The sequence below is a fragment of the Odontesthes bonariensis genome, chromosome 7, assembly GCF_027942865.1.
Source record: "Odontesthes bonariensis isolate fOdoBon6 chromosome 7, fOdoBon6.hap1, whole genome shotgun sequence".
NCBI lineage: Eukaryota > Metazoa > Chordata > Actinopteri > Atheriniformes > Atherinopsidae > Odontesthes > Odontesthes bonariensis.
In genome coordinates, this window is record NC_134512.1 from 41,149,578 (window position 1) to 41,162,634 (window position 13,057).

Consider the following 13,057-nt stretch of genomic DNA (forward strand, 5'->3'; position numbering starts at 1 on the left):
GACCCTTTGACCTCTCCTCATTTTTCCCTTCATTCAGGTGTCTGGATGGTTACTATGGTGACCCAGTGTTGGGGTCAGGTGATCACTGCCGTCCCTGCATGTGTCCCGACGGCCCCGACAGCCTGCGGCAGTTCGCCGGGACTTGTTACCGTAGCGATGACTCCCAGCAGACCGTCTGTGTCTGCACCACAGGATATAAAGGTAAAACTTTACCTGATTTAAAAAATCAACTTCATTTTTGAAAAGGGACATTTTTTAATCTGCCGCTGCAGAAAAACTAAAAAGCTGATAAAACTGATGTTGTAGCTCATCAATAACATATCCCAGACCTAAGAATCCCCCAGAGAATATTTCACTTTGCACGGCATACATTGAAAATACTGCAGTTTTTGTGTGTGTTTTTTAACGGAAACTGGTGTTTACCTCATATACACTGGTATTTAAAGGGTTAATTTTTTTTTAAATAATTGCAAACTTGGTGGTTATGATCAGAACTGAAGTGGAAGAATAAAAAAAATTTAACATGTGGTATTTTGGGGATCATTTTAGAAGGGGACAAAAATGTCCCTTTTCAGAAATTAAGGAGTTTTTTTTTAGACACAATGAAAAATTGCATTGTATATGATGTGTGTTTGAAATTGGAAAAAAATAGTCAAAAATGCACAACTGCACCAAATATGATGAGTATCACTATTTCCAGTTAAAATAGAGGAGAAAATTCATCCCAAGTGGAGAAAAATGTCCCCTATCAGGGATTAGGGTTAAAAAACACATCATCCAATAAAGCTCAGAGGACTGAGTCAGGGTCACCATTATGAAAGCAGAATGCTGGGACTGGTCTTTGAAGCCTGTTATTAACATCAGAAATACATGTCACACAGCAGCATACAATGAATTCCCAAAGTCAACAGATCCATGTTTGCATTTACTGTAGCAGAAAACATCCCGACCCGGTTATTAGTAAATGATGTAAAACTGTAATCCGTCCTACAGAAATAACACAGATAACAGGGGTCAAAACTGGAACAAAATCTACAGAATTTAAAAAACAACAAACGGTAACTCGATGCCACCTGCAGACAGGTTTTAATTGTAACTCGCACTAAGACCCGAACATCAACAGGAAGTTTTCTGAGGTGATAATGATAGCTGCTGTCTGTGGAGATAAAGGTTTCATTTAAGGAGCTCTGTGATTTAGGCTGATGGAAACACTGAGGCAGGAATGCGTTGAGATGTCAGGTCTGTTATTACTGCAGGAAATAAGACGTTAAAGCTGAAATCAGCCGCTGACAGACGAGTGAATCACTCACTTTCTCCCTTCTTTACACGACAAACTGACGTGATAGTCAAGTTGAACTATTTCAAGAAAAATCTCTAACCCTAACCCTAAAAAATCTCTTGAATATCTCTTCAGTCTTCTTGAACACATTAAGCAGAAGGTTTAAAATGAAATGCTGGGTAAAAAGTCTGAAACTCAGCTGAGGGTAAAACTTTATAATTTATCAGCCTTCATTGGTGCCACTGAGAGAGTGAAAGCTGAATGGAAAATGGATGTAAGAATGGAGGCAGAAACACGAAGCATAAAGCAGGAGTTGGTTTTAGAATTGCTAAGAATTAGTAAAACATAAGTTAGCCTGGGCTCCAAAGGTGTCGGCAGTTTACCTTCCTGATCATGTTTCTGGCACAAACTGGATCAGTTAGAACTTTCCAGATAACAGCAGGGGCGGTGAACCCAAAGCTACCCCAAAGCTAACCCAAAGCTACCCCAAAGCTACCCAAAGCTACCCCAAAGATACCCCAAAGCTACCCCAAAGCTAACCCAAAGCTACCCCAAAGCTACCCAAAAGCTACCCAAAGCTACCCCAAAGCTAACCCAAAGCTACCCCAAAGCTACCCCAAAGCTAACCCAAAAGCTACCCAAAAAGCTACCCAAAGCTACCCCAAAGCTAACCCAAAGCTACCCCAAAGCTACCCCAAAGCTAACCCAAAGCTACCCCAAAGCTACCCAAAAGCTACCCAAAGCTACCCCAAAGCTAACCCAAAGCTACCCCAAAGCTACCCCAAAGCTAACCCAAAGCTAACCCAAAGCTACCCCAAAGCTACCCCAAAGCTAACCCAAAGCTACCCAAAAGCTAACCCAAAAGCTAACCCAAAGCTCAGATCAGTTTGTTTTTGTTTGTTTCTGCTGCTGTGCCTCATCACCTGTCCTCTCCAGGTCCTCGCTGTGATGGGTGCTCACCTGGTTACTATGGAAACCCCGGCGAGGCGGGGGGGCAGTGCCATCCCTGTCAGTGCAACAACAACATCGACATGGCGGATCCCGAGTCCTGCGACTCTGAAACCGGCGAGTGTCTGCGCTGCCTGTACCACAGCGAGGGGCCCGCCTGTCAGAGCTGCAAACTGGGTTACTACGGCAACGCCCTGCTGCAGGACTGCAGGAGTGAGTCAGCATTACTTTGTTACCATGGAGACCACAAAAAATACTGACAAAAATACAGATAAGCAGGTATAAAGTGGAGACCAGTACAGATCAGTGTGGACCAGTAGGCTAAAGACCACAAGAGACCAGTACAGATCAGCATGGACCAGTAGGCTAAAGACCACAAGAGACCAGTACAGATCAGCATGGACCAGTAGGCTAAAGACCACAAGACACCAGTACAGATCAGCATGGACCAGTAGGTTAAAGACCACAAGAGACCAGTACAGATCAGCATGGACCAGTAGGCTAAAGACCACAAGAGACCAGTACAGATCAGTATGGACCAGTAGGCTAAAGACCACAAGAGACCAGTACAGATCAGCATGGACCAGTAGGTTAAAGACCACAAGAGACCAGTACAGATCAGCATGGACCAGTAGGCTAAAGACCACAAGACACCAGTACAGATCAGTATGGACCAGTAGGCTAAAGACCACAAGACACCAGTACAGATCAGCATGGACCAGTAGGTTAAAGACCACAAGAGACCAGTACAGATCAGCATGGACCAGTAGGTTAAAGACCACAAGAGACCAGTACAGATCAGCATGGACCAGTAGGCTAAAGACCACAAGAGACCAGTACAGATCAGCATGGACCAGTAGGCTAAAGACCACAAGAGACCAGTACAGATCAGCATGGACCAGTAGGCTAAAGACCACAAGAGACCAGTACAGATCAGCATGGACCAGTAGGCTAAAGACCACAAGAGACCAGTACAGATCAGCATGGACCAGTAGGCTAAAGACCACAAGACACCAGTACAGATCAGTATGGACCAGTAGGTTAAAGACCACAAGAGACCAGTACAGATCAGCATGGACCACATGTTGGTTCCCCTCTGTAAAAACCAACAGATTTAAGTATTCATTTGTCCCCAGTGCCATCTCCCTTTTAAATTCACATCCTCATTGATCACTTGACCTGATCCTTGGTGTTGTCTATGGCATTTTATGGTGTGATGATGTTTCTTATTTTATTTATTTATTTATGATTTTTTTATCTTATTTTATACCATATTTATGGTCCTTTTAACCTTTTACTGACCAATTCCACTTTATGTTTGTCCTGTGTTATCTGTTGTTCTCTGTGCTTATGTTGTCTTGCTGCACATTCAATCGCCCCTTTTGGGGACAATAAAGTGGAAAGTTGAAGTATGGACCAGTAGGCTAAAGACCACAAGAGACCAGTACAGATCAGTATGGACCAGTAGGCTGCTCTGAATCTTGAGTTTCTTGGTATTATATATCTATAAATCGTGGTATTCTCCACAGAATGCGTGTGCAACCGGCTGGGCAGCGCCGCCTCCAGCTGTCCGTCAGCTGACTGCGACTGCGACCGCCACAGCGGGCAGTGTAGCTGCCTGCCCGGCGTGGTCGGCCAACACTGCGACCGCTGCGCCGCCGACACCTGGAACATGGCGAGCGGCGAGGGCTGCCAGAGCTGCGACTGCGACCCGAAACACTCGTACGGGACGTCCTGCAACGAGGTGAGTACCAGTTCATAATGTGTTCTGTTAGCCAAGAGTCCAGTCCTCCCTCAGGGGTCAGGGTTCAGGGGTCAGTGTTCAGGGTTTGGGGTTTGGGGTCCAGGGGTTGGGGGTCAGGTTTCAGGGTTTGGGGGTTCAGGGTTCAGGGGTTGGGGGTCAGGTGTCAGGCTTTGGGGGTTCAGGGGTCAGTGTTCAGGGTTTGGGGTTCAGGGGTCAGTGTTCAGGGTTTGGGGGTTTTGGGGTTTGGGGTTCAGGGTTCAGGGTTTGGGGGTCAGGTTTCAGGGTTAGGGGTTCAGGGTTTGGGGTTCAGGGTTCAAGGGTCAGTGTTCAGGGTTTGGGGGTTTTGGGGTTCAGGTTTCAGGGTTAGGGGTTCAGGGTTTGGGGTTCAGTGTTTGGGGGTTTGGGGGTCAGGGTTCAGGGTTCAGGCTGAATGTAAAGGTTTCCGTCCACAGATCAGCGGGCAGTGTTCCTGCCATCCCGGCTTCGGAGGAAGAACCTGCAGCGAGTGCAGAGAGCTGTTCTGGGGGGACCCAGAGGTCAAATGTCACGGTGGGTTCACTGTTAAAAAGTCCTTGACGCAGCATTTCATGATGTCATAGTCAGTTGTTCATCAGTTATAAAAGTTATTGAAAGCCAGATTTTTTTTTTCATGAATAAAGTTAGAATTCAGATTAATTTGAAAAAGAAAAGCAGAGCCTGTTTCTTCTGGTGCAATCTGCTGTGACTGTTATTAAATCCAGATGTTAACATAGGATCCAGATGTCTTATCACCATGGAGACGAGACCAGAGATCTGTTTGAAGATCCACAAACACACAGAGGGTCTTTGTTAGGGTGAAGCCAGCTGAAGGTCGCAGGGAGTTAAATAAGAAAAACTGTCCCGGCCGGGGGTGGAGAGAGGAAAACCTGAAACGAGTTCAGAAAGAGGGAGAGAAGTGATTCAAGTCTGAAAGAGAAATAAAATACAACACAGAAAGTGAATGTACATCGCAAACTGGAGCAGAGCTCTGAGACACTTTGGTGGTTCTGTCCCTGTTCAGAGTGAATCCAAGCAAAGCCTCAGTTTGCTTCAGTTTGTGTCTGCAGCTGTTTTAATCCAAACCACAAACAGATGTTATACACAGCAAATGTTTAGTTTTCTTTGGCTGAGCCTGTAAAACATTTCTACTGTAAATAAGGAGTCCTGGATGTATGTCAGTGTTTGAGGTCTGTAAGAGCCCGTAGAGGGAAACATTGGAAATAGTCCTTTAATTTCATGGAAAAAAAAGTCCATTGGACTCGGGTTGGGCGACTTTCTTCGGTTTAAATATTAAACCGCAATTTTATTTTTTTTTTTAGTTTTTGAATGGGCTGAACCAAAAAAATGGCAATTTAAAAAAAATTCTAGATTTTGCTTTAAGGGACTCCGTAGTAGCCTCCTCTCTCACTTTGCCTGATACGATTACATTCCCCGCGGCACCGACAGACGTAGCAGCCAATAAAAAGGTCAACAAACAGAGATGAAGAAGAACTCCTTTCTAAAGATGGTTCTACTTCAGTTGAATGGAAGTGTGTTCGGATACAAGCGGACAGACGTAGAACAAACAACTGTTCTGTGGAAAGTTTGTAGAAAGAACGTGGGAACACACTTATTCCAGCACCCCCGACAGAGACGTGCGGTGGAATGGCTCCTTATGACAGGAAAGGGCCACGGTGGCAGATATGGTCCCCATCTGTACCGTAGAAAAACGGGTTCATTAAGATGCTGCAGACGATAGACCCGAAGTATCAGCTGCCCACAGTTGCCTTGTTTCTATAACAAAACAAGAGCTACAGTCGCAGAACAGCTGCAAAACATTGTTTATTATTCCCCCACCACCGACCTACGGTCCAGCAGAACCAGTTTTTTCAGGCATGGCCTCCAAGAGATTTTTTTTTTTCAGTTTGAAATTTTTGCACATTTAATGACTGTTTTTATTTCGTTTTTTGTTTTGTTCACTTTGTTCACATAGGCCTCAGACTACTTGGTAATTCTTAATTGTGTCAATAAAGAAAATATGTATTAAAATTTTTAGGGATGCACCGATACCGATACTATTCTAATATACTCGTACTCGTTAAAGTTAACCGATACCATGAACCGATGCCAATTTATTGCATGAAGACCGCGATCAGAGGGTGTCCAAGTCCTGGTGTGCCGTGGGATTTTGTGACAACCATACCATATCATTGCAATATACAACTACACAAAATAATTATTTTTATATTTACTATATAAGTACTTTGTAATCACTCGTGATAACACGTGTTATAAGGGCTATTTGGCACAATAGGTGTGCCTTGAGATTTTTACTTGTCCTTTGGTGTGCCTTGGGCACAAAAAGTTTTGGAACCACTGGGCTAGTGAGACCGAAACCTGTCTTCCAATTTTTTGGTGGTAGAAGTATCGCATTGATACTCGGTATCGGCAAGTACTCAGATCCAAGTATCGGTATCGTATCGGTTTGAAAAAAAGTGGTATCGCTGCATCCCTGAAAATTTCGCCTTGGTCTGGTTTGTTTAGAGAAAATCAGAAAAAAAAAAAAAAAAAAAAATCAATATTTTATTTTTAAGCCAAATCGCCCAGCCCCACATTGGACTAAAAGTTCTGCATCCTTTTGTTGACACTGAAGCTCTGTATAATGATGGAAACTCTTGGTAGGAGTTTTGATGACCCGGTTCTTGTCTCTTCAGCTTGTGACTGCGACCCTCGTGGCATCTCAGAGCCGCAGTGCAACAAACTCAGCGGTCATTGCGTCTGTATGGAGGGCGTGTCCGGACCGCGCTGTGATACCTGCGCCCGCGGTTTCACAGGAACCTTCCCAGACTGCCTTCGCTGCCACCAGTGTTTTTCACAGTGGGATGATGTCATAGGTCAGCTGACAAATCAGACGCACCGACTGGTCAATAAGATTAATGCCATTAAAGCCAGTGGAGTTAGTGGACCCTACAAGAAGTCCATTGACAGCATGGAGAGGAACGCTGCTGATATCCAGGTTATCCTGGACCAGAACTCGGCCTCACAACCTCTGACTGAGATCCAAGATCTGCTGCAACAGGCCAGGTGAGATTCTTTTTCATCTGCTGTGAATGTAGCTCAGGTGGATGTAAACACTGACCTCTGTTTGTGTCACAGTGACCTGATGGGAACCCTGAGCCAGAGCTTGAACCACACAGAGCAGTATTTGGCCCGGACCGACCACCAGGACTCTGCTGCAAAGACCAAACTGGACTCTGTGACATCTGATGCTCAGAAACTGGAGAGAACGGTGAAGGAGCTGCTGGATCAGGTGGAGTTCATCAAAAACTCTGACATCAGAGGTAAAAACAATGCATCACAGCACAGTGGGGGTGGGAGGGGCTATTAAAATAGATAAGTTACAAGTACTTCATGGTTATATTGGTGAATGTTTTTACAAACTGAAATCATTTGCAAGTGTATGTAGCCCATAAAAATGGCCTTGTGGGTGAGTGTGATGTCATTGTTAACAGTGAGTAAGACTGCATCAGCTGAATGAAGCAGATCAGTCACCGTGTATTTAATGCTTTCTTTGCACAGTAAAGTCCGATTTATAGTCGTCCGGGAAAGGCGTAGGTAGAGAGGGGCCTGATAACTGAAGGCTCTGCCTCCCAAACTGGCAGCTGGTTCCACAGAGGGGCCTGATAACTGAAGGCTCCGCCTCCCAAACTGGCAGCTGGTTCCACAGAGAGGGGCCTGATAACCGAAGGCTCTGCCTCCCAAACTGGCAGCTGGTTCCACAGAGAGGGGCCTGATAACTGAAGGCTCTGCCTCCCAAACTGGCAGCTGGTTCCACAGAGGGGCCTGATAACTGAAGGCTCCGCCTCCCAAACTGGCAGCTGGTTCCACAGAGAGGGGCCTGATAACCGAAGGCTCTGCCTCCCAAACTGGCAGCTGGTTCCACAGAGAGGGGCCTGATAACTGAAGGCTCTGCCTCTCAAACTGGCAGCTGGATCTACAGAGAGGGGCCTGATAACTGAAGGCTCTGCCTCCCAAACTGGCAGCTGGTTCCTCAGAGAGGGGCCTGATAACTGAAGGCTCTGCCTCTCAAACTGGCAGCTGGATCTACAGAGAGGGGCCTGATAACTGAAGGCTCTGCCTCCCAAACTGGCAGCTGGTTCCACAAAGAGGGGCCTGATAACTGAAGGCTCTGCCTCCCAAACTGGCAGCTGGTTCCACAAAGAGGGTCCTGATAACTGAAGGCTCTGCCTCCCAAACTGGCAGCTGGTTCCACAAAGAGGGGCCTGATAACTGAAGGCTCTGCCTCCCAAACTGGCAGCTGGTTCCACAAAGAGGGGCCTGATAACTGAAGGCTATTTGTCGAACACCTTACTGTTATGACTATGAAGATGTTTTTCAGACCTAAGTTTAAAAATGGGACTAAAACAGTAATTGTGATTCTGATTTTGTTGCATCCTGTTGTCCTCCCAGATCTCCGACATGTCTTCACCTCATTTATGTTTAATGTGCGTTACCAGGGGCAACAGACAGCATCTCTAAGTACTTCCTGCAGTCTCAGGCAGCTGAAGCTCGAGCCAACGCTTCCATCAACGCTGGCGGCCCAGTGGAAGCTTCTGCCGTCCTACGGCAACTCACAGAGGACAAACTGAACGAGACCAGAGAGGAGTTCCTGAGGGTGCACTCTGAACACGCCCAGAGACTGGATGACCTGGCAGGAGAGCTGCAGACTTTGGACTTATCAGAGATCAGCCACAAGGTGGGAGAGCAAAGCATTTGCTGTATTTATCTCTTTGTCCAGTTGTTCAATTTACTAACTGCAGGCAATTTATTTATGATGTCTGGCATTTATCAGGCTGGTACCCCCATCACCCAGATCTACAGTAAGTCTAATACTTCAGGCTGTTAAGAAACTGGTTTTGAGAACCCAAAAGCAGGACAAGGAGGCAAATAATTTCAGTTGAGCATGTGGGTTTATTAGTGAAATGCAACAAGCGCATCCCTCCAGATTCATAGAGGACAAATGTGCTAACACACTCTTCCCTCCAGCGTTTCATGTTTTTCAATTTCACCACACATGCAGCTCTTTACAGTTTAAAAAACCCTTACCCTAACCCTCAGGAGGTGCACAACCAGCCAAAACTACACCAATATGTCCGACATTGTTCTTGTCACGTTTTCATTTGCAAAGTGAAGAATGATAAACCTAAACGTGGCATCAGAGTGGAGCTAACTGAGAAGCACAGCAACGGCTCCCAGGGATAGTTTTTGTAGAAGCTCGAGGTGGACGGTGGCAATAATCAGACGGGACAGTTCTTCAGATGGAACTTATGATGTTGGAAAGCAATATGCTGTACTCAACCACCCCTTTGTTCTGGGAGTCTTCTGGAAAATACATTGTTACCACAAAACAAGGCATAGTTTACATTGTGTTAGCCCATTAACCCAGTCTTCAATAATTCAGCAGAGCAAAAAAAAAGGAACTTTGCAAAGTTTCCTTTGAACAAAAGTGTTTATACACATAGAGACGCATCCAGATTGAGGCTCCTGGGATAGGTTTGTTATGCATTTGCCTCCTGAACTTCGAGACTTTAGATTTCCACCCATACTCTGAACTATATATATATATCCATATATACTCAAGAATTGGTGTTATGTGTCAACATAATGTGAACACTGAATCTGAATGCAGGTATTTCAATGAGCTCATACATTTTACCCAAAGTTCTCCAGTTTATTTCTTTTTTCTGTCCGGATTCATTCAGACTTGCGGCAGTTCCTCATCTGGTCAGGACTCGTGCTGGTCTTTGACCTGTGGAGGTCTGGGCTGTGCAGACTCTGAGGGGAAAGCCAGGTGTGGAGGAGAAGGGTGTAACGGCACAATTATGACGGCCATCAGCGTTTTGACGAAGGCTCGAGAGTCTGAAGAGGAAATCACCAGCGCAATGGAGGAAGTGGAGAAACTCTCCAAAATGGTGAGTCTCTGGAGACCTGGTCTGGGATGGTGGCCTCGGAGAAGTGTGAGGAACTTTCTCAAATATGTTTGTCCTCAGGTGTCGGAGGCAAAACTTCAGGCGGATGAGGCCAAACTCAACGCTCAAAATGTCCTGATGAAGACCAACAGAACCAAACAGAAAGTGTCCCAGAGCAACGAGGAGCTGCGAAGCCTGATAAGACAGATCAGAGACTTCCTCACACGTGAGTCTCACCTCAGATTAAATATGAGGACATATATTCAGAACCATGTGATGTCCTTTTCCTTTGACACCAATCTACAAAGAACCTGGATGCCTAGGACTTTCATAAAGTGGTGATCTTTGTGGTCACCCTATTCTGATCCAGTTTGTGGTGTTTCAGAGGATGCTGCAGACCTAGAGAGCATTGAACTTGTGGCCAGTCAGGTACTGGATATGCAGATGCCAACCACACCGGCTCAACTCCACAACCTCACTGACGAGATCCGACAAAAGATGGGAGAACTGGGACATGTGGAGACCATCCTGCAGCAGAGTGCCGAAGACATCCAGAGAGCCGAGAACCTGCTGGACCAGGCCCGTCAGGCCCGGTGAGTCTCCACCCACGACTGTAAAACCTTTACGGAATCTGTTACTTCTGCCTCAGACGATTAAGACTGAGAAACTTTAGGAAATATTTCTAGAAGCCTAATCCAGTATATCCAACAATGATCTATCTTTATAACCTTTGAACAACCCTTGTTTAATGAAAACCGTCAGACTGAAGTATATGCTCTGAAACAAATGCCACATCTGTAAAGAGTGATAAAATGTCCCTCTGCGTCCCCAGTGAGGAGGCAGATGATGTAAAAGACTCTGCAGAGAAGGTGAAGAAAGCTCTAGAGGAAGCTCAGAGAGCACAGACAGCCGCCAGCAGCGCCATCCTGCAGGCCACAGCTGACATCCAGAACACCAACGACCTGCTCTCCTCCGTCAGTAACATAAAGTAAAGATGACCTTACTGATAATTGTGCTGACTGACCCAAAGGTGACATCTGCATGTCCGTGTTGTGCTCAGATGGAGTCGGAGACGGCCAAGGCCGAGTTAAAGCTGTCTAATGCGACCCAGAGACTGCAGTGGCTCGAGCAAGATGTGATGCTGTTGAGAGACAAAGCGGAGAACGTCACTCTGAGCAGCAAACTGACCAATCAGGACGCTGTGGGCATCGGAAAGATTGCAGAGGAGGTCAAAAAGGTAAGCTGGTCTTTTTGGTCATCGCAGAGTTTCTTCTTTGATCTGTTTTCACAGACTCTGTTTGGGTTTTTAGGACCTGGAGTCGGAGGTGAAGCACAAGTACAGCAGAGTGGAACATCTGATCGATCAGAAGGCGGGAGGCGTGGCTGATGCTAAGAAGAGGGCGGAGTCACTGCAGAAGGAAGCCAAAGAACTGTTGCTGCAAGCTAGTGACAAGCTCCAGCAGCTCAAAGGTGAGACCAAACTGTAGGACGTTAAACAGAAAACACCAAGTTAACTTTAGAACTATTCAATATGAAAAAAATACTGTTTATGTCAGTAGTACTAGGGTTTATAGTTAAGTTGAAAACAGTTTAACCCTCATAGCTGATTTAAAACACAACTTAATTTCAGAAAGGGGACAAAAATCTCCCTTTTCAGAAATTAAGGAGTTTTTTTCTACACAATGAAAAATTGCATTGTATATGATGAGTGTTTGAAATAAATAAAAAAAATATCAAAAATGCACAACTGGACCAAATGTGATGAGTATCACTATCTACAGTGTGAAATTAGAGGAGAAAATTCACCCCAAGTGGAGAAAAATGTCCCCTATCAGGGATTAGGGTTAAACTGAAAATGTATTTTCATGAGTGTTTGTTATCAGTTTCCTGTTTTAGAGGAAATCGAAAGGAAAGCTTAAAAGTTCAAAGTCAAATAGTTTTGTTTTCCTGTTTCAGATCTGGAAAAGTCATATGAAGACAACCATCGGACTCTGGAGATGAAAGTAGAGCATCTGGTGGAACTGGAGGTGGCGGTAAAGGGGCTGCTTCAGGAGATCAGCCATAAGGTTTCCGTCTACAGTACCTGTTTGTTCTAAAATCAGATTTCATTCATAGGCCCAGCCCGGGTTTCATTAAATTAATCTTTTCCATTTTTATGTTTGTTTTTTATGGTCTGCTGACCTTTGTGCTACAATTGATCAGTTATTAGTTTTATTTCTGAGTTGAACCAATGAAGACCAAAGATGGACATTTTCCAAAGATCTGATTTTTTTTTTCAAAAGAATTTTTTTTTTTATTGGATTTCCAATTTTTACATGTAACCTTTTATTTTCTGAAGTGTTTGATAACATCAACAGTTGAAATGTATCCCTTCACAATATTGTATTAAACAAACTTTAAAAATATTTTGATCAAACTATTCTGTTATCAAACATAATTGTGATTCGATGGTTTTCAAAAGTAAATTTGTAACTTAAGTGTCATTGTTTTTGCGAATGTACTAAAATAATCTTTATCCATTTGATATGATTTTAACAGAACAGTTTGTGTCTTTAAATGAATGTGTAATCCATGTGACTGCAACTTGTTTTACAGTATTTAGTTTATTCATGGTCTAAACTTACAATCTGACTTTATTAATAAAACCATTTAAATGAAATGCCACCCCGTGTCCTGCTGCATTATTTTATATTTATCCTGTTTCAGTTGTTGATGCCTCAACACATGAATGTGTCGTCATTTAAATACTGAACTCTATTTAACCCCAGTTTATTCTTGTATTGCTACCCTTCTTGGGACATCAACCCATAAAAGTACCTTACATGTTAGGACCAAAACCCTGGTCCTGGTAAGGAAAACCATCTGATAAAGAATGGCTTTTTAATGCCCCTGGTGGTGAAATCCAGAAAAAACTGTACGGACCCTGGAAGGAGGGTTTTTAGGGAAGCGTGTGTGTATCGATTTTAAGAGGTGCTCCCCCTGTGGCCAACATATGTAATAACAAGTGTGTGTAAAATGTCAAAGTGCGCCCCTTTTGACCAAATTATGTAACTGCAAGTATGTGTGTAAGTATATCTGTTTTGTAAATGCTTTACATTTGAAAAAAACTAAAAACAATTG

At 44.4% G+C, this 13,057-nt stretch overlaps 1 protein-coding gene across 1 annotated transcript in view; it reads left to right on the plus strand.

The window, feature by feature from the left end:
• lamb1a (laminin, beta 1a) overlaps nt 1-12,596 on the plus strand; it is a 72,383-nt gene extending 59,787 nt beyond the window's left edge. The window contains exons 20-33 of the mRNA XM_075470841.1: nt 38-201; nt 2,216-2,440; nt 3,757-3,971; nt 4,424-4,520; nt 6,683-7,052; nt 7,125-7,309; nt 8,486-8,724; nt 9,731-9,940; nt 10,019-10,163; nt 10,323-10,530; nt 10,770-10,911; nt 10,998-11,174; nt 11,248-11,407; nt 11,894-12,596. Of these exons, the coding sequence (XP_075326956.1) occupies nt 38-201; nt 2,216-2,440; nt 3,757-3,971; nt 4,424-4,520; nt 6,683-7,052; nt 7,125-7,309; nt 8,486-8,724; nt 9,731-9,940; nt 10,019-10,163; nt 10,323-10,530; nt 10,770-10,911; nt 10,998-11,174; nt 11,248-11,407; nt 11,894-12,033 (2,677 nt within the window). The 3' untranslated portion in view covers nt 12,034-12,596. The remainder of the gene's footprint in view (nt 1-37; nt 202-2,215; nt 2,441-3,756; nt 3,972-4,423; nt 4,521-6,682; nt 7,053-7,124; nt 7,310-8,485; nt 8,725-9,730; nt 9,941-10,018; nt 10,164-10,322; nt 10,531-10,769; nt 10,912-10,997; nt 11,175-11,247; nt 11,408-11,893) is intronic.
• Nucleotides 12,597-13,057: the final 461 nt, after the last annotated feature.